The following is a 27,190-nucleotide window of genomic DNA, read 5'->3' as shown; positions in this document are numbered from 1 at the left end:
GTGTCAACACTGGAAATTGCAGAAATAATGGACACCCTTGTCTTGCAGTGACAGCAACATAGGCAGTGGCCTACACTTCAGTTGGCCGTGGTTTGTCACTGTGTACTGGGTGAGCTGTGTGCTGGGCGAGGCGGGCTTGCGTTCCTGCATTGGTGCATTGGGGATTTCAGTGTGATTCTCATGTCACCTTTTAGGCATTTGGAAACTTAACCTGTAGTGTAGAGGCCAGGAGGTGCCGAGAGAGCTAGTCAAGGCCACTACGGCTTGCCAAGTTACGCAGTCTTCCTTCTTGTCATAATGAGTGCCCTTTAAGAGGTTTCTCTCTGGGATCCTTGTGCAGGATTCCTGGAGTAACACTGTCCACAGAGCCCCAAGGTAGAGGCAGCCCAGTGTCCACGGATGATGGATAAACATGGGAAGTGTGATCTGTGAACACGGTGGGATATGATTCAGCCTTAAAAAGGCAGGAGATTCAGACACACACTCCCCAGGGTTGAACTCTGAGGCCAGTGTGCTGAGCGACATGAGCCAGTTACCAAAGGACAGACCCTCTGCGATTCCACTTGGGGGACACCCCTAGAGGTATCACATCCGTAGGCACAGGAAGTAGAATGGAGGGCAGGGGTCATTGTTCAGTGAGCACGGAGTCAGATTGGAATCTCAAACTGAGGCCATCCAGTCCAGCCTCAGGTTGGTGAGGCTGTGAGGGCTATTTGCTTGGAACCCTGGCCTTCTGCACTTAAGGGAGCTTCCTGCCCAGGCTGGGTCTGGGATCTCCTGCTTAGCTGGACCCTGAGGTGTTGCCAGCTGGGTTGGAATTGGACCTGCATTACTGTGGGTTTCTCCTCTCCCCCTCCCTGCCCTGTGAGCCTGGCCACGCCTCCCTCGATCTTTTGAGACCCTGTTTTGTGGTCTTTGGGCTCCAAGTTTCGTTTTTGCAGAAGAACCGTCCCAGCTGTATCTGGGGTGAACGAGATGTGCTTTCCTCCCTAGCCCGGGGATTGTGTCCTGGACATGGAGCGAGACTCCTACCTCTGTGGACAGAGATGCCAGACCCGCAGCCACAACGTGCGATGCAAAGCTTTTTAGGCTCCTGTGTGGCTCTGCTGCACGAGCGGCTGTGGTGCATGGCATCGTACACCCCACTCCCTGCTCCTCTAAAGAGGCGCAGCTTGGTCATTGCCCAGTGCTGTCTGCAAGGGAGATGGCTCCCTGGGGAGGTGGCCCAGGGTCAGGGTCTCCCTGGTAGGGTCAGGGTACCAGCTGGCTGCAGGGAGTAGGGGTGCTATGCTACCCCTTTGAGAGGACTGAGAGGTGCCTGGGGAACAGGTGGGATAATAGTTCCCAGCTCTGCACTAGACCCCGAGTCCTCTGGGGTCTCTGCCATCTCCAGGCTCATGGGATGCAACAGTGACAATTATGAGGGCCTCCAGCTGAGGCCCAGGCACTATAGCCAGCCCTTGGGCTGGGGTGCCACGCTGTCCTGCAGGCACGCAGGGTGGAAAGTCCCTGGCTGCACCTTTGAGAGCTCTGGAAAGTCCCTGAGAGGAGCCGGGTTTGGTCATGTGGGAGGGGCGGGCACTGCTCTGGAATAGCTTGGCTGTGGCCTTTGATTTTATTGATAAAACCTCTCACTGGCTGTAAATGTCACACATGGGAACGGAAATCAAACCCTCTCTGTGCAGTTGGGAGCCAGCTCTGCAGGTGTAGCCGTGCCTCAGAGTCGCCTCTTTTTGTGCTCAGGTGGTTCAGAGTGTGCTGCTAGTTGGGGCCTTATTGTGAACACAGTACTGAGGCTAAGGCTGCTTTTCTTTCTTGATGGTCTGAACTTTGTTGGAAAAGGGGAAAATCCTGCTTAGCTTTTGAATATGTTTGTTTTTTGCAATGATACCTTTCTAGGAACTGAATGATTTTATTTATTTATTTTTATTTTTATTTTTTTTTTGAGACAGGGTCTCGCTCTGTTGTCCAGGCTAGAGCGCGGTGGTGCGATCTTGGCTCACTGCAACCTCTGCCTCCCAGGTTCAAGCAATTCTTCTGCCTCAGCCTACAGGTGCCTGCCACCACATCTGGCTAATTTTTTGTATTTCTTGTAGAGATGGGGTTTTTTACCATGTTGGCCAGGCTGGTCTTGAATTCCTGACCTCAAGTGATCCATCCGCCTTGGCCTCCTAAAGTGCTGAGATTACTGGCATAAGCCACTGCACCTGGCCAAATCGAATGATTTTTTAAAACTTTAGGTAAACGTTGATGGAGGGCTTGCCGAGTGCTAAAAGCAGAGCTGAATTCCCCAGCGGGCCCCTGGAGCTACTCATTCTGGCAGCTGGGTGGTGGGGGTGCAGGGAGACTTTCTAGAGAGGACACAGACTGGCTGCATGAGCAGCGGAAAGGCCAGGAAAAGCCAAGTATGCTCAGCCTCATGGACATTCTAGTGACATTCAGAGGGATGACGACTGTATTTGCATCAAATGTTTAGTTTGAATTCTGGCTGAATAAATATTGATTTTTTTGAACTGTGCCTGCTGTGAGTGGGGAGAAGACTGAGACAGATGGTGCTGGTGTGGATGTATCTGCTGCAGGACATCCCTGGTCCCACTGGGGATTTCAAGTACCAAGTCCCAAGAGAAAGGTGTTTTTTTTTCTTTTTTCTTGAGACGGAGTCTCGCTCTGTCGCCCAGGCTGGAGTGCAGTGGCTCAATCTCGGCTCACTGCAAGCTCCCCCTCCCGGGTTCACGCCATTCTCCTGGCTCAGCCTCCCAAGTAGCTGGGACTACAGGCACCTGCCACAATGCCTGGCTAATTGTTTTGTATTTTTAGTAGAGACGGGGGTTTCACCATGTTAGCCAGGATGGTCTCAATCTCCTGACTTTGTGATCTGCCCGTCTCGGTCTCCCAAAGTGCTGGAATTACAGGTGTGAGCCACCATGCCCAGCCAAGAAAGATTTTATTTTTGACATTTCAAGCATGCAGCGCATCTGAGCAGTGAGACTGAGAATAGAGGCATGCCGCTGCCCCATAGGCCTGCACGCTGCCCCCACAGCACCAGCCAGCCTTCGCCAGCCTTCTTTCAGCCCTTCAACCCTGACACATATTTTTTTTTCTTTTCTGGCTTATTTTAAAGCAAATGAAGATATCATATCATTTCATCTATGAGCATTTTATTATTATTATTTTTAGAGATAGAGTCTTGCTCTGTTGCCTAGGCTAGCATGTGGTGATGGAATCCTAGCTCGCTGCAGCCTTGAACTCCTGGGCTCAAGTGATCCTCCCACTTTGGCCTCCTAAAGTGCTGGGATTACAGGTGGGAACCCACTGTGCCCAGCCATTTTATTATGTTTTAAAGAACAGTCTTTTTTATTTTTACTTTTTATTTATTTATTTTTTTGAGATGGAGTCTCGCTCTGTTACCGAGGCTGGAATGCAGTGGCTCAATCTTGGCTCACTGCAAGCTCCGCCTCCTGGGTTCACATCATTCTCCTGCTTCAGCCTCCTGAGTAACTGGGACTACAGGCGTTCGCCACCATGCCCGGCTACTTTTTTGTATTTTTTTTTTTTTTTTTTTTTTTTGAGACGGAGTCTCGCGCTGTCACCCAGGCTGGAGTGCTGTGGCCGGATCTCAGCTCACTGCAAGCTCCGCCTCCCGGGTTCACGCCATTCTCCTGCCTCAGCCTCCGAGTAGCTGGGACTACAGGCGCCGCCACCTCGCCCGGCTAGTTTTTTGTAGTTTTTTTTAGTAGAGACGGGGTTTCACCGTGTTAGTCAGGATGGTCTCGATCTCCTGACCTCGTGATCCGCCCGTCTCGGCCTCCCAAAGTGCTAGGATTACAGGCTTGAGCCACCGCGCCCGGCCTACTTTTTTGTATTTTTAGTAGAAGCGGGGTTTCACTTTACTGGCCAGGATGGTCTCAATCTCCTGACCTCATGATCAACCTGCCTCGGCCTCCCAAAGTGCTGGGATCACAGGCGTGAGCCACCGTGCCTGGCCTAAAGAACAGTCTTTTAATTAAATCTAAGAACACTGACTATTTGTGCATTCGTTTTTATGTTTCGTAAGCCATAATAGTTGTTTCGTAAGCCATAATAGTTGTTTCGTAAGCCATAATAGTTGTTGCATAAGCCATAATAGTTGCTGAGACTCCTCTTTGACTCAGCTTGATGGTGGCGTGTTACACACTAGTGCGGCCGAGGCCGGGTCCTGTCCCGTCAGTGGGTAGCAGAGTGCAAGGTGCTGTCGGGTTCAGGGAGTTGGTTCCTTTAGCAGGCTTAGCTTGGACCAGTGCTACGGGAGGTCTTGGAGGGCTGGGCCTGTGTACCCTGGGGCGCCTCCGAGGAGTAGTTGCAGCATCTGTGTGAAGGTTTGGGAGGAACACTCCCCAGGGAGGTTGAAGGGAAGCCAGCCCAAGTGCCTGTGCTGTCCAGAGCAGGGTCTCCCCGCTCCGGGGAGGTGTCATTAACACTTTCCTGATTCACGTGGGGCTTCTGAGCTGTAGCCAGCTTTCCATGGAGCTGCTGACCCCCACTCCCCACCCCATGAAGGGCCCTGCAGCCAGGTCCTCTGCTGTCCTGGCCTCTCGGGAACCTTCCTGTCAGCATGTTGTCCTCCTCTCTCCGGGCTGCACCCATCGGTACAGAATGTGCTGTAGTCTCTCCTGTCCCAAAACTTAGGGTTGTGCTCAGTGAGCTAAGCCAGGCACAGGAAGATAAATACTGCATGAATTCACTGACAGAGTCCCCGGAGTGGTCAAATTCAGAGCCAGGGGATGGTGCTGGGGGCTGGAGGAGGGGAATGGGGAGTTAGGGTTTAACAGGGATAGGGTTTCAGGTTTCTACAATGGAAAGGGTTGTGGAGGTAGATGGTGGTGATGGTTATGTAACATCAGTGAAATGTACTTAATACTACAGAACTGTGTACTTAAAAATGGTTAAGATGATGCATTTTATGTTTATCATGATTCAAGAAACTTAGCAGATTTTCAACTCTATGTTCCTTTGACTTCCATTCCCTTTCTCTGTTCCCAGTCATAGCAGACTTCTCCCAAAAGACGTGTTTAAATCTGACTGAGCACAGTGGTTCATGCCTGTAATCCCAGTACTTTGGGAGGCTTAGGTGGGCAGATTGCTTGAGCTCAGGAGTTCAAGACCAGCCTGGGCAAGATGGCTCTACCGCTGGGTGTGGTGGCTCACGCCTGTAATCCCAGCACTTTGGGAGGCTGCGGCAGGTGGATCACAAGGTCAGGACATTGAGAACATCCTGGCTAACACAGTGAAACCCTGTCTCAGCTAAAAATACAAAAAAATGGCTGGGTGCGGTGGCTCAAGCCTATAATCCCAGCACTTTGGGAGGCCAAGACGGGCGGATCACGAGGTCAGGAGATCGAGACCATTCTGGCTAACATGGTGAAACCCCGTCTCTACTAAAAAAAATACTGGGCATGGTGGCAGGTACCTGTAGTCCCAGCTACTCAGGAGGCTGAGGCCGGAGAATGGCGTGGACCCGGGAGGTGGAGCTTGCAGTGAGCTGAGATTTGGCCACTGCACCCCAGCCTGGGCGACAGAGCAAGACTCCATCTCAAAAAAAAAAAAAAAAACACAAGATGACTCTACCAAAAATACAAAGAAATTCACTGGGTGTGGTGGTGTGTGCCTGTAGTCCTAGCTATGTGGGGGCTGTGGTCGAGGCTGCAGTGACTTATATTCTCACCCCTGCACTCCAGCCTAGTTGACCGTATCAGTCCATTTTTCATACTACTATGAAGATATACCCGAGACTGGGTAGTTTATAAAGAAAAAGATGTTGAATGGACTTATAGTTCCACATGACTAGGGAGGCCTCACAGTCATGGAGGAAGGCAAAGGAGGGGAAAGGCACGTCTCACATGGCGGCAGGCAAGAGAGCATGTGCAGGGGAACTGCCCTTTATAAAACCATCAGATCCCATGAGCTTACTCACGGTCATGAGAGCAGCACAGGAAAAACCCGTCCCATGATTCAGTGACCTCCCACCGGGCCCCTCGCACAACACGGGGGGATTATGGGTGCTGCAGTTCAAGATGAGATTTGAGTGGGGACACAGCCACACCATATCAGTGACAAAGTGAGACCCTGTCTCAAAAAAACAAAACAAAACAAAAAGCCTTGTTTAGTTTTATTTCCACACCTCACTGGCCCCTTATGAAGGCAGGTGGGACCTCCTGTGGCTTGGGCCAGAGGCCTGAGAGTCCTTCTTGACTTCTCTGTGTCCCTGTAAGCAGCACATTCAGTCTGCCAGCAGGTCCACGTGGCTCCCCAGACACGTCCTGCATCTGGCCCTCTCTCCCCTTCCACTAGCACCTTTGTGGTGCCTGCCACCCCGTTCTTCCTCCTGTGACCATGCGGCTTCCCAACCTTAGAGTCTGTGAGAAGCGCGGCTGCCAGGCAATCCTGGAAGGGTTCAGCCATGTCCCGTCACCTTGCTGTCCCGACCCCTCACATCCGGGCAGAGCCCTCAAAACGGTCCAGGAAGCCCTGCCTGGGGCAGCAGTGGGCCCGAGAGGTGGCTGGGTTCTGCATCCTACATTCTAGATTCTTCTTGGCTTGGGTGTGGCGAGGAGCTGGCGTGGGCTCCTTTCCCTCTGTGTCCTTTTCCCTTGCCACCCTGGCCATCTGTGGATGTCCACAGTCCTCTGCCTCGCCTGACGCTTAGCCTACAGCACCGGCTCCTGCCTTCCTAGACTGCATCTTGTGGCATCTTCCCGGCCCTGCCTCCACTGCCTGCCTTCCCTGGTGTTCTGGCGCCGGAGGTCACTATCAGGTTGTCAGCTGCAGGAGGGCAGGGCCTCTGCCCAGCTCATGGGTGGCTCAGTGTGTGGGAACGTGTGGGCTCCTGAGTGACCTTCCTGTGTGTCTCTGGCCCTCGCCTGTCTTCCTTGTAGCTTAGGCCCTTTCCAATGCGTGTGCTGTGCAGCTAGAACCAGCCTGTCCCAGGCCTAGCTCCTGGCACCTTGGCCTGGTGGGCTTGTGCCTCAGGCCTTTGCTGGCTTCCTGGTGCTGGAGGCAGAGGCCACCTGCCCTCATGCTATCTCCCGTGCGTGTTCCCTGCCCCTTCACACCTCCCACCTACAGTGAGGATGGGGCTGGCACTGGCAAGACTCAGCCTGGACCGTGTTGTGCTTGGTTATCAGAGCAAGAGCGTGGCCTGCTTTCTCGGTTAGGAGCTGGTATGTGTGGCAGGGACCCACTGGTGCAGAGCAGGGATTGTGCACTTGGCTGTTTTAGGGGGCAGATAGGGGAGCCTGGCGGTGACGAGGCACCCACACAGAGACCCCCGTGGCAGAGCATCCCCTCAGCTCAGGGTGGGGCGGAGAGAGTGGAGACAAGGACACACCAATCTCCTCCTGCCCTCCCACCTGTGGGAGCCCTGAGAGCTGCCTGCAGAGGGTGGCCCCCAGGACAGGCGGGGAGGATGGCACCCAGGACCCGCATGCAGACACCAAACCGGCACCGTATCGCCTGGTGTCCTCGGGTGAAGCTGTGGCTGCCCGAATGTCCCACGCGAGTTCTACTGACACTTTCTCCTTTTGTTGCCAGAGCTGCCACGAAGGCCGCTGCCCGCTCATGCTGACCGAATGTCCTGCATGCAAAGGCCTGGTCCGCCTGGGTGAAAAGGAGCGCCACCTGGAGCACGAGTGCCCAGAGAGAAGCCTGAGCTGCCGGCATTGCCGGGCGCCCTGCTGCGGGGCAGACGGGAAGGTGCGTGCAGTAGAGCAGCAACCTGTGTGACTGCAGCCGTGCGAGGCTGAGCTGGGGAGCTGTGTGCTGGCCAGTGGTGGGGCTGCATTGGCCCCTTTGCACTCATTCCCCACCTCGGCCCTTTCCCTGGAGACATGCAGGTGGATGTTTCTTGGCAGAACTGGGAATGGGTGTAAAGTTAATGCCGAGGCCTTTCAAAAACATTTTTGTAAGCTGGGCGTGGTGGCTCATGCCTGTCATCCCAGTGCTTTGGGAGGCTGAGGTGGGTGGATCACGAGGTCAGGAGTTTGAGACCAGCCTGGCCAACATGGTGAAACCCTTTCTTTACTAAAAATACAAAAAATTATCCAGGCATGGCCAGGTGCGATGGCTCACGCCTGTGATCCCAGGACTTTGGGAGCCCAAGGCGGGCAGATCACGAGGTCAGGAGATCGAGACCATCCTAGCTAACACAGTGAAACCTTGTCTCTACTAAAAATACAAAAAAAATTAGCCAGGCATGGCGGTGGACACTTACAGTCCCAGCTACTTGGGAGGCTGAGGTTGAGGCTGAGGCTGAAGAATGGTGTGAACCTGGGAGGCGGAGCTTGCAGTGAGCCAAGATTGCGCCACTGCACTCCAGCCTGGGTGACAGAGCGAGACTCTGTCACAAAAAAAAAAATTAGCCAGGCATGGTGGCGAGTGCCTGTAATCCCAGCTACTCAGGAGGCTGAGGCAGGAGAATTGCTTGAACCCAGGAGGCAGAGGTTGCAGTGAGCTGAGACTGCGCCACTGCACACTAACCTGGGCAACAGAGTGAGACTCCGTCTCAAAAAAAAAGAAAAAAAGTTTAAAAAAAAAGCATTTTTGTCTTAGAAAAGACTAAATGCGTCAGGTAGACAGTGCAGCGGTGGGTATGTGTCCATCCTCGCCAGGCCTGGGTGTTGCCCACGAGACAGTTGCTCAAGTGTGACTTCGTGTTTACCCGAAGCATGGGTGAGAACACACTTCTGCGGTGCACAGAGCTACAGTCGCTAGCGCCGTGTCTGAGCTGTAGCTGTGACTGTCCACACGGCCTGCAGCCTGTGTCTGCATCCCTGTTGTCTGTCTTTGCCTTGGTGTATTTGGATCACAATCCACACAGGGTTCCTGCCTTTGGTGGAAATGTCTTCAGGTTTCTCCCTGCCTCTGGGGCCCTGGCATCTTTTTTCCTGGGCTCTTGTACTTCAGGAGCCCCACTTCGCTGACCCGTCCCCACTTCCGTGTAAACTATCAGATGGACGGGCCTGACCAGAACACATCTGGGGCGCCAGGCCCTCCACAGCGGCACATCAGGGTCTATCTTGGAGACGCCCCACACGCAGCCAGCCCAGTGGCCAGACCCTCCCACCGGCCTCCCCTCCTGGCGGGAGCGGCGTTTCCCTGTCTTCACAGGGGCCTTTGTCTCACGTGGCTTCCGACTCTCCTCTGGTGGCTTGGGTCTCCCTCGCATTGCCCTGCAGCTGGCAGGACAAACAAAACGTTAAGATCTCCGAGGCTCCTGGGTGATGTTGGCAGGATCCTGCCTGGGAGGAGCGCCGTCCTGCGAGGCTCGAGGGTGACCACGTGCTCCTGCAGCCCCTCAGCGCTACCCAGCCCAAGCACTGTGTGCCACCCTCCACCCCCACTTGCCACCCATGCCTGGCGTTGGCGTCCACCCTCATGCTCCTGATCGCTTCTTTTGAAGGCGCACCACGAGGTCTGCCCCAAGTTCCCCTTGACTTGTGATGGCTGCGGCAAGAAAAAGATCCCCCGGGAGAAGGTGAGTGTCCTTCATGTCCTCTGAGGACGGCGGGGTGGGGCCCATGTGTGGCCATGAGGGTCCCGTGGGGTGGGGGGTATGACCTTTGTGCCCAACGGAACCGCAGTGCAAAGCCCCCGTAACGTTGGGTCATGGATGCGTTCACGGTGGCGGCTGCTCTCCTGAGTGGACTGGGGGCCAGGTGGCTGAGTCCCGAGCCCTCTTCTTCATCCTCCAGTGTACACAGCTGCTTACTTTTGGGCAAGTCACTTCCCAGTTACCCTGAAAATGAAACATTAGAGTTCTCATAGCCCTCCATGTGCTGCTTACAAGAAATGTTGGTACTGACTTTGATGCTGAGTGTTTGCAGCAAGCAGCCGGGGTGGAGACTGGGCGCCCTAGTCTGGTCTGCCGCCACAGCAGTGAAATGTTGGTGCCTCGCCTGGCAGAACCTCGTCCCTGGCATCCTTACTCTGTCAGGAAAATGGCTTCTCGCCCAGTTAAGAGTTAACTGCTGCAGATGACACCTTTAGGAAAGGAAGCTGGGAAATAATACACATGGAGACGTTTTCCCAGACTGCCTCCCTTATTGGAGATGAGGGTAGCTCGTCCAGAGAGGCTGAAGCTCTGGAAGGGGAGGTGGCACCTGCTCCGTGTGTCAGAGGTCGGATGTGGAGGCCTCGCAGGTGGCAGTCCCCATCTGGGCAGCTACAGGAGGGGTCAGGCTGGCCGGGCCCGCCCGCAAGCTCAGCCTGATAGATGTGTGCCTGTCTTTCTGGTTTGCTTCTGTTTAAATACGGGTCACAGCCCAAGTCCTGAACCGGGTGGGGCTGGGGGACGGGACGGGGCTATCTCCTCACCTCTGTCCACTTGTCTGTGAAATGTCCCACGCTGTGAGCTTGGCCAAGCGCTGTCTGAAAGCTCCTTTCTCTTCGCCTGGAGATTGAAGCTCCCACTCGAAGCTTGATGGGGGGTTTGTCTCGTCGGATCGCCATAGAGGCTGTGGCTGCTGCCATGCCCCCTTCAGAGGCCACGACGCCTGCCTGGGGCCCGTGTCTGCAAGGCTGTGTCTCCTGCTGGTAGGGCCTGGAGGTGCCTCTGAGAGGCGCCCTCTGTGCGTGCCCTGGTCTGCGTCAGCCCTTGTCTGTCCTGAGGGGATTTACGGAGGAGTCAGGAGGTGATTCACGGAGGAGTCAGGAGGTGATTCTTTCCTTGAGACTTTGTTTCCAGAGTGAAAGGCAAAGACGGTCGCCCAGGCAGCGCCGTGGTGTCTGGTGGACTTTGTCCCCATCACTGTGAACACGTGGCTTTCTGTGCGCATGGTGCATTTTCATCCCGTCTTTTTTTTTTTTTTTTTTTTTTTTGAGACAGAGTCTCGCTGTGTCGCCCAGGCTGGAGTGCAGTGGTGAGATCTCGGCTCACTGCAAGCTCTGCCTCCCGGGTTCACACCATTCTCCTGCCTCAGCCTCCCGAGTAGTTTGGACTATAAATGCCCACCACCACGCCCTGCTAATTTTTTTTTGTATTTTTAATACAGATGGGGTTTCACCATTTTGGCCAGGATGTTCTCAATCTCCTGACCTTGTGATCCACCCACCTCGGCCTCCCAAACTGCTGGGATTACAGGTGTGAGCCACTGTGCCCGGCCTCTCTTATCTTTTTTTCATGTTGCAAATCTTGTTTCCTAACACTGGTAACATATTTGCTTTATGTTATATATAGAGTAGGTTTAAAATTAAAAACACCTGCTGAGCATGGTGGCTCATGCCTGTAATCCCAGCACTTTGGGAGACTGAGGCGGGAGGATCACTTGAGGCCAGTTCGAGACCAGCCCGGCCAACATGGTGAAACTCCGTCTGTATTGAAAATACAAAAATTAGCTGGGCATTGTGTTGCACACCTCTAGTCCCAGCTCCTTGGGAGGCTGAGGTGCGAAAATTGCTTGAACCCAGGAGGTGGAGGTTGCAGTGAGCTAAGATCGCACCACTGCACTCCAGCCTGGGTGACAGAAGGCAAAAAAAGAAGGCAAGGCTGGGTGTGGTAGCTCATGCCTGCAGTCCCAGCACTTTGGGAGGCCAAGGCCGGTGGATCACCTGAGGTCAGGAGATCAAAACCAGCCTGGCCAACACGGCAAAACCACTTCTCTATTAAAAATACAAAAATTAGCCAGGTGTGGTGGCACAGGCACTCCTGTAATCCCAGCTACTGGGGAAGCTGAGACAGGAGAATCACTTGAACCCGGGAGGCACAGGTTGCTATAAGCCAAGATCGCACCAGTGCACTCCAGCCTGGGACAGAATGAGACTCCATCTCAAAAAAACAATAAACAAAAATGAGCAACGTGACTTCTGGTGATGAGGCCACCTGTTTCTTCACAGCTCTGTTTGTTCTTGGAAGTACGTCTTACCAAGACATAGGGCCCACATACCATGTTCCGAGGTCCATTGGAATACATTTTTTCTTGGAGTTTCTGTTAGATGTGGTATGTAGTTCATTTGCTTCAGGTTCTTTTAAAATGTGAGGTTTTTTTTAAAGATTTGCTTTTGTTCTTTGACGATGTAAACTATTGGCCTGCTGTCTATCAGTCAGAGCTGTGCAGAGGCACCAGAGCTGCCTCCCTTCAGGCTGTGTCTCGTCCTCCCAGCCCCTCCTCTCCATCTTTGCTGGTTTTGCTGGAGCCTCTCTTGGTGACCACGCTCTCAGGGCTTGGTTGGGTTCCTCACCGCTGCCTGGGACATATGCAGGGCTGAGCCAAGCATGGGGCGGTGTGTGTTGGGACCTGGTCCTTTGGAGGCTGGCCTGTGGGGCTTGCTGGACAGAAGTGGGCCTGGGCCTCATGGCCGAACAGCCCAGAAGCCTCGGCGGTCACGGACACCTTTTGTTTGATGAGGTGTTTGCCCCTTCATGATGACGCTGGCAGGAACCACGGGCGGGCGGTGTTTAGCGTTTCCTAGGGGCCTGGGGGTTGCCCTTTCGCCTTCACAGGAACCCTAGGGCACCCTTTATCAGATGAGGAAATTGAGGCTTACAGAGGCCAGGCACCCAGCTGGCTTTCAGCTCCATGGATGGCCCAGGTGGGCAGACTGGGGGAACTTGTCTCTCCTTGTTTGCAGCAGCACCTTCTCTCACACCTACCCTCCCTGGGGGCTCCCACCCCCATTCCCAGCATGCTGCACACACGCCAGATTCCTGGCCTCTTCTCCTTCAGCTTCCTGTGGTGGAAATTTCTGAGCCTGGACAGAGGAAAGAGAGTGTGTTAGAACTTGCGGCCCTGCTGCAGCTCAAGCTGGGGGGTGTCCAGTGCCAGTTCTGTTTCATTCCTGCCTCCACTTCTTCCCGCAGCCCAGTGTTTCATCCGAAAATACTTCAGTGACAGCACAGGGATCCTTGCTTTATTTTAAGAGAAAATACATTATGGGTTCACACTGATGTTTGCATTTCAGATTCTTACCCAACTTCCATGTTGCTGTCTCCTTTCTACAGAAAGTCATGGTTCCTGTTGACATTGCTATACATAGAACAGTGTCAGTAGCACTGACTGTGATCCATGGCGAATTATATGATGACGAAGTCCTCTTTCTAGTTCTCTTTGCTTTAGAGTCTGTATTGAGTTGCTGTGTGATAAGCCATTCGAAGCAGCATCTCTGGGCAGCGGCTGTCTCAGTATGCCACGGAGGCACATTTGTTTCATTTTGCTCTTGAGTTTTAAAGATTGCTCTTAAAAAAGAAAAAAAGGCTGGGCGCGGTGACTCACGCCTGTTATCCCAGCCCTTTGAGAGGCGGAGGTGAGCGGATCACCTGAGCTCAGGAGTTTGAGACCAGCCTGACCAAAATGCAGAAACCCCGTCTCTACTAAAAATACCGAATTAGCCGGGTGTGGTGGCACATGCCTGTCATCCCAGCTACTCGGGAGACTGAAGCAGGACAATCGCTTGAACCTCGGAGGCGGAGGTGGTGGTGAGCTGAGATCAAGCCACTGCACTCCAGCCTGGGCAACAAGAGCGGAAACTCTGTCCCCGCCGCCCCCCCCCACCTCCTCCGCAAAAAAAGGGCTGGGCGCAGCGGCTCATGCCTGTAATCCCAGCACTTTGGGAGACCGAGGTGGGAGAATCACCTGAGGTCAGGAGTTCGAGACCAGCCTGACCAACATTGTGAAACCCCGTCTCTACTAAAAATACAAAAATTAACCAGGCGTGGTGGCACATGCCTGTAATCCCAGCTACTCGGGAGGCTGAGGCAGGAGAATCGCTTGAACCTGGCAGGCAGAGGTTGCAGTGAGCTGAAATCGTGCCATTATACTCCAGACTGGGCAACAAGAGAGAAACTCCGTCTCAAAAAAAAAAAAAGAAGGTTTTGTAATTTTGTAAAATGGTTACATGGCACTAAAGCGAAAACTGCAAAAAAAAAAAGTGCATTCTGAGACCTCACAGGGAAATATGTCAGGCTCCCCATGCGCAGCACTGTGCGGTAGTTCAGAAATTTGCATTTCCATAAGCATTGAGGGAGCACCATTGCCACTATGACGTGTGAGAAACACATCAGTCTTCTGTGTCGCGGGTCCATACCATGGATCCAGCCAACCGTAGACTGGAAATGTTCAGGGAAAAATGCACTGAATATGCGTGGATGTTTTTTATTTTTATTTATTTTTTATTTTTTATTTTTTTGAGATGGAGTCTCGCTCTGTCACCCAGGCTGGAGTGCAGTGGCGCAATCTTGGCTCACTGCAAGCTCTGCCTCCCAGGTTTACGCCATTCTCCTGCCTCAGCCTCCTGAGTAGCTGGGACTACAGGTGCCCGCCACCTCGCCCAGCTAGTTTTTTTGTATTTTTTAGTAGAGACGGGGTTTCACTGTGTTAGCCAGGATGGTCTCAATCTCCTGACCTCGTGATCCGCCCGTCTCGGCCTCCCAAAGTGCTGGGATTACAGGCTTGAACCACCGCGCCTGGCCGGATGTTTTTTATTGACACAGGGTTCACGTTGCATTGGTCGTGAGTCACCGAGAGCTGATTTAAGGTGTAAGGGAGGGTGTGCTTAGGCTCCGTGCAAACACTCTGCTGTCTTCCATCAGGGACGAGCATCCTTTCTCCCGGCGCTTCTGATGGGCACTTCCCAAGCTGTGGTGTGACCGAGCACATCTGTGCTTCTCTTGCTGTTTATGACTCCTGCCCACTTAATGGTGTTCTTGGTTTTTTGTTTGTTTTGGGGGGAATTGTGCAAGATTCTTATGTTACTGTTTCTGGAAACTGATTCACAGTTAGGACCGTTTCCCTCGTCCCGGGTATGTGGGAATCCTGTGCTGCGTCTGATGTTTGTGGGTTTGATTTTCTCACACCCAGGGCTGCGACACACCTGCCATGTCACCTGGGCAATGGAGGAGGGACTTGGGTTTCATGTTTTTCCTCGGGCTGTTCCCGCATCCTTAGACCGGTGTCAGATACCACAGTGTTGGGCTCTGTTTCTTCCCTGGTTTGATGCTCGTGTCATATGTGAGTGTCTGTGTGCACTTGGCCCCTTTCTGGATTTTACGTTTTGCTTCATGTTGTGTCCGTGTCATCCTGCACCACCGCGCACCAGGTGAGCAGTGGGTGTTTGACTCTGGGTTTTGAACCTAGGCCCTGGGGCCTCAGCACTGCATGTCCTGTGGACTGTGATAGAAGGACAGGCGTGCCATGTGACACACAAGCTGGGGTCTCCACAGGTGTCCCGAAACACTTGCCCATCTCAGTTACTGGCACAGTGTGCATGTTCACACAGGTGTGTGCACGGGTGTGTGCACATGTTACTTTGGAAATGGGCTGTTGGGTTTCATTCGATGTGAGAGTGAAGAGGCCAATGGGGCAGGTCATGTAACCCTCTGTGTATATCACTGTGGTCTGTGTGGAAGTGCTGAAATGCATCAGAACAGAGAAAGTTGGCACTGTGACGCCATTCCCTTGTAGTTTCAGGACCACGTCAAGACTTGTGGCAAGTGTCGAGTCCCTTGCAGATTCCACGCCATCGGCTGCCTGGAGACGGTGAGTCTGGGGATCTGAGGTTGGGCGTGGTCTTCACTGCCTCCAGCCCAGCGCTTCCTGGGTTCCTTCCGGCTGCTCCTCAGCCTCCTCTGCAGCACTGCCTCCCACCCCGGCTGTCTGAGTGTCCCCAGCTTGGTCTCTGGGCTGGCAGCCCTGTCCACTCCCATCCTCCTGGTGGCGTTGTAGTGCCTGGCTTTGACTGCCACCTGTCTCTGAGGATGCCCAATGCATGTGCCCGCCTGTCGCCTTGAGCCTCCCTGGGTGTTGAGTGCACATCTCAGATGTACCCGGCCAGCTCGCCACTACCACTTCTTGGCTGCCATCTCCCTGCCCCCATCTCACACAGAAAAGGGCAGCGCTCTAACCCAGCGGCTCTCGCCAAGCCCTCCGCCACCAGCAAGCACTCGGGCCCCTCCTCTCGCCTCACACTTCACGTTCAGGCTGACAGAGATCTCGTCTGCCCTCAAATGGTTCCTGGACACCTGGACCCCCCATCCCCCAGCCGTCACTGCCCTGTCCACGTCGTCCTCATCTCTCACTGGGACCCAGGCTCAGGCGCTTATGGGACCCCGTTCTTTTCCGCTCTGGCCTGTTCACAATTGGAAATCAATCACAACTCTTCCTCACAGCTTCTCATTCAGAGCGGCCTGCTCCTGTGATCTTTCCCTCCTCTCGGCTATCTCCTCTGCCCTGCTCGCTGGCCTGAGCTTCCTTGGGCATGCCCACTTGTGCCCACCCACCCCAGGCACTTGGACACTGGCACAATGGCCAGGTGCCTGGGTCTCTCCGGGTGGACCCCCCTGCTCCACCCCTGCAGACTCTGCCCCTCTGTCGCCAGCACCTCATGTCTCTGTCTCTTGTCCGTCTTGCCCTGTACAACAGGAGCCCCTTGAGATCAGGACCCTCGAGTACTGGGCCCAGAGGTGGCCCCCAGCTGAGGTGTGTGCCTGATGGATGGAGAGGGGCAGGCCGTGGGTGCAGACCCTCCCCTGGCCAGCTCGCTGGGCGGGCACCTTCCTTGCTTGGAGACAGGGATGCCTTGACGGTATTTGTAGTAGAGTCAGTTGCTGACTTGCTTCTGTGTGGCCTTAGGTATTGTGTTTTCTTCCTAATAACGGTGAAAAGGACCGTTTTCTTTGTCTGCATTGGATAGTCTTTTCCTCTCCGTGTTCTTGTCTGTTTCCCGCTCCGACCTGGCATCTGCCATCTCCAGGAAGCCCGGGCTTCCCGTGCGGGAGGTTGTTTAGAGACCACCTGGGCCTCAGTGGTGCTTGCTGCCACCACTGTGCTCCTTGTTTCTGGGCCTTTTGGTGTTGAGGAATGAGAGCGAACACAGCATGAGTCTGTGGCGACGTTTGCTTCCCGTTTGCACAAAGGGCCTCCCCATGTTGGCACCCACCCCAGTCTCAGCCGGGACCTGCTTTTTCCATGCCGCACACGGCATGGTCCCAGCAGCACCCGTCTCTGAGCAGATGCGAGGCGAGCTCTCGTCCAGCTGTTTGTCTTTTGAGTGCCCTTCTGCTCTCTGGGTGGCTGTGCCTCTAGCGGGGTACACATGTAAGTCCATTTGTTTCTTTTACTGTGATTTTTTTAAGAGTGTCTTTCTGGCCGGGCGCGGTGGCTCAAGCCTGTAATCCCAGCACTTTGGGAGGCCGAGACGGGCGGATCACGAGGTCAGGAGATGGAGACCATCCTGGCTAACACGGTGAAACCCCGTCTCTACTAAAAAAATACAAAAAACTAGCCGGGCGAGGTGGCGGGCGCCTGTAGTCCCAGCTACTCGGGAGGCTGAGGCAGGAGAATGGCGTAACCCGGGAGGCGGAGCTTGCAGTGAGCTGAGATCCGGCCACTGCACTCCAGCCTGGGCGACAGAGCGAGACTCTGGCTCAAAAAAAAAAAAAAAAAAAGGCCGGCGCGGTGGCTCAAGCCTGTAATCCCAGCACTTTGGGAGGCCGAGACGGGCGGATCACGAGGTCAGGAGATCGAGACCATCCTGGCTAACACGGTGAACCCCGTCTCTACTAAAAAAATACAAAAAATTAGCCGGGCGAGATGGCGGGTGCCTGTAGTCCCAGCTACTCGGGAGGCTGAGGCGAGATGGCGTAAACCCGGGAGGCGGAGCTTGCAGTGAGCTGAGATCCGGCCACTGCACTCCAGCCTGGGCGACAGAGCGAGACTCCGTCTCAAAAAAAAAAAAAAAAAAAAAAAAAAAAAAAAGAGTGTCTTTCTTATTTATTTATTTATTTATTATTATTATATTTGAGGCTGAGTCTTGCTTTCTCGCCCAGGCTGGAGTGCAGTGGCATGATCTCAGCTCACTGCAGCCTCTGCCTCCTGGGTTCAAACAATTCTTGTGCCTCAGCCTCCCAAGTAGGTAATGAAAGGCCCAAGTAGCTGTGATCACAGCTGTGCACCACCACGCCCAGCTAAGTTTTGTATTTTTATTAGAGACGAGGTTTCACCATGTTGCCCAGGCTGGTCTCGAACTCCTGACCTCAAGTGATCCTACTGCCTTAGCCTCCTAAAGTGCTGGGATTACAGGCATGACCACGCCTGGCTCATTTTTAAATTTTGTTGCGGAAATTTGAAAATAATTTAATTGCAAAGTCAGGTCTATAAAATGAGGTATGTTTAAGGCGGCCTAATTTCCACCCCTTCACCTTCCCCCTGTGGGTAGCTTTTTATTTTTATTTTATTTTATTTATTTTATTTTTTATTTTATTTTAGAGACAGAGTCTCGCTCTGTCACCCAGGCTGGAGTGCAGTGGCGCCATCTCGGCTCACTGTAACCTCTACCTCCAGGGTTCAAGTATTCTCCTGCCTCAGCCTCCCAGGAAGCTGGGATTAAAAGCATACACCACCAGGCCCAGCTAATTTTTGTATATTTTTAATAGAGATGGGGTTTTACCATGTTGGCCAGGCTGGTCTCAAACTCCTGACCTCAGGTGATCTGACCACCTCAGCCTCCCAAAGTACTGGGATTACAGGTGTGAGCCACTGCGCCTGGCCTATTTTTATATTTATTTATTTATTTTTGAAACAGAGTTTACTCTGTTGCCCAGGCTGGAAGTGCAGTGGCACCATCTCGGCTCACTGCAGCCTCCCTCTCCTGGGTTCAAGCAGTTCTCCTGACTCAGGCTCCTGAGTAGCTGGGATTACAGACATGTGCCACCATGCCTGGCTAATTTTTGTATCTTTAGTAGAGACGGGGTTTCACCATGTTGGCCAGGCTTGTCTGGAACTAGTGGGTAGGTTTTTTTTTTTTTTTTTTTTGAGACAGAGTTTCACTCTTGTTGCCCAGGCTAGAGTGCAATGGCGCCATCTCAGCTCACTGCAACCTCCACCTCCCGGGTTCAAGCAATTCTCCTGCCTCAGCCTCCCGAGTAGCTGGGATTACAGGTGTGCACCACCACGCCCGGCTAATTTTGTATTTTTATTAGAGACAGAGTTTCTCCATGTTGGTCAGGTTGGTCTCGAACTCCCAACCTCAGGTGATCCTCCCACCTTGGCCTTCCAAAGTGCTGGGATTATAGGCATGAGCCACCATGCCCGGTCATGAGTCGCTTTTTAAAAAATCGTGTGCTGCTTTTATTTTTCTTTTATTTTCCTTTCTGTCCCTCCCCCTCTCCCTTCCCCTCACCTTCTTCCCTTCGTCCCGTCCCGTCCCGTCCCTTTTTTCTTTTCTTCCAAACAGGGTTTCACTGTGTCAGCCAGGCAGAGATGCAGTAGTATGATCTCGGCTCACTGCAGCTTCACCCTTCTGGGCTCAAGCGATCCTCCCACCTCAGCCTCCGGAGTAGCTGGAACCACTGGCACACACCACCATGCTCAGCTCATTTAAAAAAAATTTTTGTAGACGTGGGTTTTCGCCATGTTGCCCCAGCTAGTCTCCAACTCCTGGGCCCAAATGATTCTCCCGCTTCGGCCTTCTGAAGTGCTAGAATCACAGTTGCTAGCTACGGTGCCTGGCTGCAACTAAGGTCTCTAGCAAGCTTCATATTCTTTAAACATACCTGACTTTCAGTCTGTCATGCACAAGAAGGATCAGCCATGGCCAGGCCACCCAGGCATCCCTATCTGTGACTCTGGCCTGTCTCCTCAGCTCTGAGGCCCGCGTCCCCGGGTGGGAGCTGAATGGTGGGTGGAGCCAGCAGCCTCCCTGCCCTGTGTCTGCAGGTGGAGGGTGAGAAACAGCAAGAGCACGAGGCACAGTGGCTGCGGGAGCACCTGGCCATGCTCCTGAGCTCGGTGCTGGAGGCAAAGCCTCTCTTGGGAGACCAGAGCCATGCGGGGTCAGAGCTCCTACAGAGGTGCGAGAACCTGGAGAAGAAGACGGCCACTTTTGAGAACATTGTCTGTGTCCTGAACCGAGAGGTGGAGAGGGTGGCCATGACTGCCGAGGCCTGCAGCCGGCAGCACCGGCTGGACCAAGACAAGATTGAAGCCCTGAGTAACAAGGTCTGTGCCTGCTGGGCGGCCAGCCATGAGGAGGACAGTGTAAAGGGAGATAGTGTCTGCACCCCAGCAGGTTCTAGCAGGTCCTGGAGCTTTAGAGCCTGGACAGTGTAGAACTCCATCTGCAAACCCCAGTCCAGCGTGGTTTCTATGGAAGGCTCTGGCCCCCTTCGTTTTTGAGTCCTGTTCTGTGAGGGACCCAAACCCTGGAAGGTCATAGAGACCAGGCCGTGGGCGGAAGCCTCCTCTCTCTGATGGGAGAGCAGAGTCAGCCATGGGGATGTGCAAGGCCTGGTGTGGCTTCTGAGCACGCTTGCTGGCCAGGAGCTTCTGTGTGGACTTGGAGCCCCCCGCTCTTGGCCAGGGTGGGGTTGGGTTCTTTTGTGCAGGGTGTGGACGTGAGAAACACAGAGCCCAGGGGTGCCCAGGACCACTGTCCTGCTGGAGATCGGTGGGTGTGGGAGGCGGGCTCGTGCCCACACCCCTCCGGTAAGAGGGAAGGTGGTCTTGGCGCCCGGCAGGTGCAGCAGCTGGAGAGGAGCATTGGCCTCAAGGATCTGGCGATGGCTGACCTGGAGCAGAAGGTCTTGGAGATGGAGGCATCCACCTACGATGGGGTCTTCATCTGGAAGATCTCAGACTTCGCCAGGAAGCGCCAGGAAGCTGTGGCCGGCCGCACACCCGCCATCTTCTCCCCAGGTGTGGTTCTAGGACCCCCACCTCCCTGTGGCTGCTGTTTACATGGCAGCTAGGTCCCCTCACCCCTGTGACCACATGAGACGGCTCCCAAGGGAGGCTGAGCTACGACCCCCAGTGATACCGGGAGGCGGCTGTGCCTCACTGAGCAGCAAGTGGGGCAGCCGAATATGGGCTGGCCAGTGGGTGCCCTTGGGTAGGGATCGGGAGTGGGGGGTTGGGCTGGCTGCCCTCCTGCTTTGCCTGCCCTCAGGGTGTGCCCCTCGTCACCCACAGCCTGGTCCTCCGGCACACGGCTCTAAAGCAGACATTACATCAACAGGCTCTCCTGCCTGATCGCAGCTCCCAGGAAGACAGGACGGGTGGGGGTAGCCGTGGGGGTGGGACATGCCTCCCAGGGCCTTGGGGCCGAGCTAGTCTGACCCCTCCCAGGTTCAATTTCCACACGGAGCTCAGGGAGGGTATTTCTCACACTCCCTTTTTTTCTCCCCCAACTACGAGTTCTCTTGGGAGGCTGCTTGTGGGGTCTGCCCTGGAGGGTGCTGCTGGAGAGGGGCTGTGTGGTGGTCGCCCAGCCACAGGCTCCTGCCAGGACTGTGCTTCCGGGCACTGCAGTACAGAGGCGGCCCCCATGCTGTCCTTTGAGGCCCTGGCTGACCTCGTGGCGGCCCCAGCCATCATCTCATCCCCGACTCAGACACTCCCTTTGTGGCCTTTGTTGACATGACTCAGAAAACACCCTCGTGTGGGCTTTATTTTCACACTGACTTGGTGAACCTGCTGATAGGATCTTAGGTTCTAGGATCAAGACTGAGACATTGTAGGCACCTTTCCTGTTTGAACTTAGCCTAGCGCTGCTGGCGAAACTCCCTGAGCAGCGGGGGCCATGGCTCCTGTGCTCCGGCAGAAAGAGACCCAAGCGTCATCTAGAGGGGCCGCCATGTTCTGTGTGGTGCATCCTGACAAGGCCTTCAGCAGGGACCAGAAACAAAACTCACACTCTCTTTCTTCTCGGAGTTGAGACTGGAAAAATGACATTGTTTTGGGGGAAACTTGAGGGAACGGTCTGGGCAGCCTGCAGGGTGTGGCCCTGTTCCTCCAGGGCTGTGAAAGTCAGCACTGCTTTCTGGTGGTGACCTTCCCTCTGCAGCTGCTTGGCTCAGCCGATTGTATATGCTGGGAGCTCTGTACTAAGTGTGAGGTGAAGGGTCAGCATTGTGGAGGCCCTGCCACGGAGGTGGTACTCGGGCAGGAGGACCTGTTTGTGTTTCTGCTTTAAGCAATGCTGGTGAACACAGTTTGTGTGCGGCACGCGTGGAGGACGAGGACAGGGAGGATGGGCCAGGGCGCGCAGTGGAGGACAAGGACGGGGAGGGTTGGTCCTGGTGCTGCCACAGTGGGGTCCCTGTGTTCAAACCTGTGCACGCGGGGTTCTGTCATGTGGCTTGGAAAGCAGCCTCTGCCGCGTTCTGGCTATCGTTCACGTCTGTGTCTCGTTGGGTGGGAAGGAAGTGGACTCTGCTTGTTTTGGGGTTCACTCTAGCAAGCTCCTCTTCTGAGGCAGGCTTGGGGCCCACCCTAAGCCCTGGGCCAGTCAGGGGTCCCCTCTGCAGCTCTGCCGAGGCCCCAACCACTGCATTTGGTGGATCTTGCCATGTTGCTCTACTCATCTTCTTTTTTTTTTTTTTTTTTTGGAGACGGAGTCTCGCTCTGTTGCCCAGGCTGGAGTGCAGTGGCGCAATCTCGGCTCACTGCAAGCTCCACCTCCCGAATTCACGCCATTCTCCAGCCTCAGCCTCCCGAGCAGCTGAGACTACAGGTGTTCGCCACCAGGCCCGGCTAATTTTTGTATTTTTAGTAGAGACGGGGTTTTACTGTGTTGGCAAGGATGGTCTCAATCTCCTGACCTTGTGATCCACCCACCTCGGCCTCCCAAAGTGCTGGGATTACAGGCGTGAGCCACCACGCCCAGCCCTCTCCTCATCTTCTTAAGTTTTGGGGGTTACATTTGGGATTCTTAAAAATGCTTTTTCTGGGCTGGGCGTGGTGGCTCATGCCTGTAATCCCAGCACTTTGGGAGGCCGAGGCGGGTGGATCATGAGGTCAAGAGATCGAGACCATCCTGGCTAACACGGTGAAACCCCGTCTCTACTAAAAATATAAAAAATTTGGCTGGGCGCGGTGGCTCAAGCCTGTAATCCCAGCACTTTGGGAGGCCGAGACGGGCGGATCACAAGGTCAGGAGATCGAGACCATCCTGGCTAACACGGTGAAACCCTCCTCCTCCTGTCTCTACTAAAAAATACAAAAAACTAGCCGGGCGAGGTGGCGGGCGCTTGTAGTCCCAGCTACTCGGGAGGCTGAGGCAGGAGAATGGCATGAACCCGGGAGGCGGAGCTTGCAGTGAGCTGAGATCCAGCCACTGCACTCCAGCCTGGGCGACAAAGCGAGACTCCGTCTCAAAAAAAAAAAAAAAAAAAAATTAGCTGGGCGTGGTGGCAGGTGCCTGTAGTCCCAGCTACTTCGGAGGCTGAGGCAGGAGAATGGCGTGAACCCAGGAGGCGGAGCTTGCAGTGAGCTGAGATTGCGCCACTGCACTCCAGCCTGGGAGACAGAGCGAGACTCCGCCTCAAAAAAATAAAAAATGCTTTTTCTGGCCAGGTGCGGTGGCTCACACCTGTAATCCCAGCACTTTGGGAGGCCAGCATGCGTGGATCACCTGAGATCAGGAGTTGGAGACCAGCCTGACCAACATGGTGAAATCCCATCTCTGCTAAAAATACAAAAATTAGCCGGGTGTGGTGGTGGGCGCCTATAATCTCAGCTACTCAGAAGGCTGAGGCAGGAGAATCGCTTGATCCCAGGAGGTGGAGGTTGCAGTGAGCCGAGATTGTGCCTCTACACTTAGCCTGGGCAACAGGAGAGAGACTCTGTCTCAAAAAAAAAAAAAAACTTTTTCTAATTTTTCTAATTACTACTTTTTTTTTTTTTTAAATGAAATTTGTTTTCATTGGAAACTAACTGCATAGTTTGAGAAAAAAACTTTCTTTGCACCCCAGAACCTGAATGTTTCTTTGTGAGTGTTTTTGTCCCTGGGGGAGGGCAGCCAGGCAGGAAGAGCCCTGCCCCACCCTTGCTGAATGTCAGCTCACCAGGCGTCCCTCCTGCCTCCACAGCCTTCTACACCAGCAGGTACGGCTACAAGATGTGTCTGCGTATCTACCTGAACGGCGACGGCACCGGGCGAGGAACACACCTGTCCCTCTTCTTTGTGGTGATGAAGGGCCCAAATGATGCCCTGCTGCGGTGGCCCTTCAACCAGAAGGTGTGAGGCCGTCCCCACAGGCTTTGCTGAGGGCCGCACCTGAGATTCCCTCTGGGCAGTGCAGCTTCTGTGGTACAGGGTTGTGCAGGACAGGGTGGCTTGGGCTCGCCGGACCAGGTGTCTGCAGCAGGCACGTCGCCCTGTGGTGCTGTGTCACGCGGTGGAGAGCTCTGGCAGTTTCTGTCCTTTCCATGATTTCTGAGCACTGGTCCGTGACACAAGCAACTGGCTTCCTGACCTGTCAGATAAATATAAATATGACTAAGAAAAAGCACAAGGCCGGCCGGGCGCGGTGGCTCAAGCCTGTCATCCCAGCACTTTGGGAGGCCGAGACGAGCAGAGCACGAGGTCAGGAGATCAAGACCATCCTGGCTAACACGGTGAAACCCCGTCTCTACTAAAAAATACCAAAAAAACTAGCCGGGCGAGGTGGCGGGCACCTGTAGTCCCAGCTACTCGGGAGGCTGAGGCAGGAGAATGGCATAAACCCGGGAGGCGGAGCTTGCAGTGAGCTGAGATCTGGCCACTGCACTCCAGCCTGGGCGACAGAGCCAGACTCCGTCTCAAAAAAAAAAAAGAAAAAGCACAAGGCCAAGTGTGGGGGAGTATCCCTGTGATCCCAGCACTTTGGGAGGCTGAGGTGGGAGGATTGCTTGAACCCAGGAGTTTGAGATCAGCCTAGGCAACATAGTGAGACCCCATCTCTACAAAAAAAAATAGAAAAATTAGCCGTGCATGGTGGTATACACCTGTATTCCCAGCTATTTGGAGGCTGAGGCAGGAGGATTGCTTGAGCCCAGTAGGTTGAGGCTGCAGTGAGCTGAGATCACGCCACTGCACTGCAGCCTGTGTAACAGAGCAAGACCAGGCTCTAAAAAATAAATGAACAAAGGGACAAAGCACAAAATAATGCAAGGTCAGGGGTGCCCAGCTTTAGCCCAGGACTCTAGATGTTGATGGGCATCTGGACCAGTAGTTTGAAAACCCTGCCCTGGAGAGACTGTGCAGAGGAAGGAACATGGCTTCAGAGCCCTCTTCGTCGGAGGTGTCATTTATTTATTTATTTATTTTTAAGACGGCGCTTGCTCTGTCGCCCAGGCTGGAGTGCAGTGGTATGATCTCAGCTTACTGCAACCTCTGCCTCCCGGGTTCAAGCGATTTTCCTGCCTCAGCCTCCTGAGTAACTGGGACTACAGGTGCCCACCACCATGCCAAGCTAATTTTTGTATTTTTAGTAGAGACGAGGGTTTCACCATGTTGTCATGCTGGTCTCGAACTCCTGACCTCATGATCCGCCCACCTCGGCCTCTCAAAGTGCTGGGATTGTAGGCATGAGCCACTGCCCCTGGCCTATTTTGAAAAATCAGAATCTATTTTTGGTTACAGAACTGAAGATCCAGAGACTAGGTTGGAATGAGAAGGTCCCTTCCTTTTGCCACACTTGGCCCAGGCTTGCTACTTCCCCCACCCCCTATAGCTATGGAGCAGGCAGATCAGAGCTGGGCAGGGTGAGGGTGTGGAGGGCCTTCATCTGTCCAGGCTCACAGCCCATAGAGGCAGATCAGAGCTGGGCGGGGTGGGGGGTGTGGAGGGCCCATGGGCCCTCGTCTGTCCCGGGGCATCCGGGTTCACCGCCTGACAGAGGCTCAGGTTCTCCCTGGAAAGTGCTCCTCATGGGTGGGCAGTGGCTGCTTCCTGATCTCTTTGGCAAGAAAATGTCTTTGCCAGATATATTATTTTTTTTATTTTCCTCATAATAATTCAAGTTCAGGAGTGATAAGCTTTAGCCTAGGACTCCAGATATCAGTGGACAGGAAAGGCCAGAATGGACACAGGTTCCCCAGAGAGAAGCAGAATGCCAGGGGCTGGGGAGGGCTGGGGAGCCTGGGCGCTGCGGCAGGAGCAAGGCCGCCCACCACGTGGTCTCAGCTGGGCCTCAGCCTCTGGCCTGGGTCCTGGGATGGGCGCCTGTGGCTTCCTGCTAGTGGCCCTGCAGGTGTCCAGACCCTCGGGAGCCAGAGCGAGGTGGCCCACAGACCTGTGGCCCCTCCCTGGGGCTCTCTCCTCCAGGTGACCTTAATGCTGCTCGACCAGAATAACCGGGAGCACGTGATTGATGCCTTCAGGCCCGACGTGACCTCGTCCTCTTTTCAGAGGCCAGTCAATGACATGAACATCGCAAGCGGCTGCCCCCTCTTCTGCCCTGTCTCCAAGATGGAGGCCAAGAATTCCTACGTGCGGGACGATGCCATCTTCATCAAGGCCATTGTGGACCTGACAGGGCTCTAACTGCCCCCCACTGGTGTCTGGGGGTTGGGGGCAGCCAGGCACAGCCGGCTCACTGAGGGGCCACCACACTGGGCCAGGGCCTCACTGTACAAGTGGGCAGGGTCCGTGCTTGGGCGCTTGGGAGGGTGTCGGCCTGCAGCCAAGTTCACTGTAATGGGGGAAGGAGCCACCAGCCAGTCCTCAGATTTCAGAGACTGTGTGGAGGGGCCTGGGAGACGGGCTTAGCCCAGGGCTATGGTGGGATTGGCTGAGGGTTTTCAGGTGCTTCCCAGCACAAGCTGCCCTTGCTGTCCTGTGCAGTGAAGGGAGAGGCCCTGGGTGGGGACACGTGGTGTGGGAGCACATCCCAGCAGTGCCCATGTAGCAGGAGTGCAGTGGATGACCTTGTGTCCCTCGGGCATGACAGAAAGGAGGAGGGCTGCTCCAGGAGAAGGGCCTCCTGCGGGCCAGAGCGAGGAGGGCCGAGCAGCTTGGTTCTCCCCTCTGGCCCCTGGAGAGAAGGGAGTGTTCTTAGGTCCTGGGTGCTTGTCTGCACAGAGCTCTGGTCTGTGCTACCTTGGCCAGGCTGGCTGTGGGAGAGGGTCTGGTCCCACGCTGCCTCTGCTCACACCACTGTGTGGGGGGTGCACAGCACAGCCTGCGGGTGAAATGTGAGAGCTCGCCATCCAGCTCACGAGACAGTTATTAAACCATTCACATCTCTGTGGTCAGTGGCATCCATTTGATTCCAGGTTGCCTGCGGCTTCCAGCCTTGGCAGTGGTGATCCTCTGCGGGTCCTCCTGGCCTCCTCTCCTCTCACAGACCCCTCCCCACAGGGTGCCTGGCCCCTGCCTGCTTCTCTTGCTAGCCAAGCTGTTCTCTCTGTTCCTTACCTTCTGTAAGCTCTCTCTTCTGGAGCCTTGGTGAAGCCCAGTGTTCCCT

General features: G+C 54.5%; 1 protein-coding gene across 11 annotated transcripts in view; it reads left to right on the top strand.

Moving 5' to 3' along the window:
- TRAF2 (TNF receptor associated factor 2) overlaps positions 1 to 26,978 on the top strand; it is a 46,605-nt gene extending 19,627 nt beyond the window's left edge. For all 11 annotated transcript variants that reach the window (XM_033238485.1, XM_033238481.1, XM_033238478.1 and 8 more), the window contains 7 exons: positions 7,567 to 7,728; positions 9,434 to 9,508; positions 15,429 to 15,503; positions 19,680 to 19,961; positions 20,480 to 20,657; positions 23,831 to 23,979; positions 26,050 to 26,978. In XM_033238485.1, coding sequence (XP_033094376.1) covers positions 7,567 to 7,728; positions 9,434 to 9,508; positions 15,429 to 15,503; positions 19,680 to 19,961; positions 20,480 to 20,657; positions 23,831 to 23,979; positions 26,050 to 26,268 — 1,140 coding nt within the window. In that variant the 3' untranslated portion in view covers positions 26,269 to 26,978. The remainder of the gene's footprint in view (positions 1 to 7,566; positions 7,729 to 9,433; positions 9,509 to 15,428; positions 15,504 to 19,679; positions 19,962 to 20,479; positions 20,658 to 23,830; positions 23,980 to 26,049) is intronic.
- The last annotated feature ends 212 nt before the right edge of the window (positions 26,979 to 27,190 follow it).

This window comes from Trachypithecus francoisi, unplaced genomic scaffold (assembly GCF_009764315.1).
Source record: "Trachypithecus francoisi isolate TF-2019V2 unplaced genomic scaffold, Tfra_2.0 Lachesis_group16, whole genome shotgun sequence".
Taxonomy (NCBI): domain Eukaryota; kingdom Metazoa; phylum Chordata; class Mammalia; order Primates; family Cercopithecidae; genus Trachypithecus; species Trachypithecus francoisi.
This window is presented reverse-complemented; position numbering and strand designations above follow the sequence as displayed.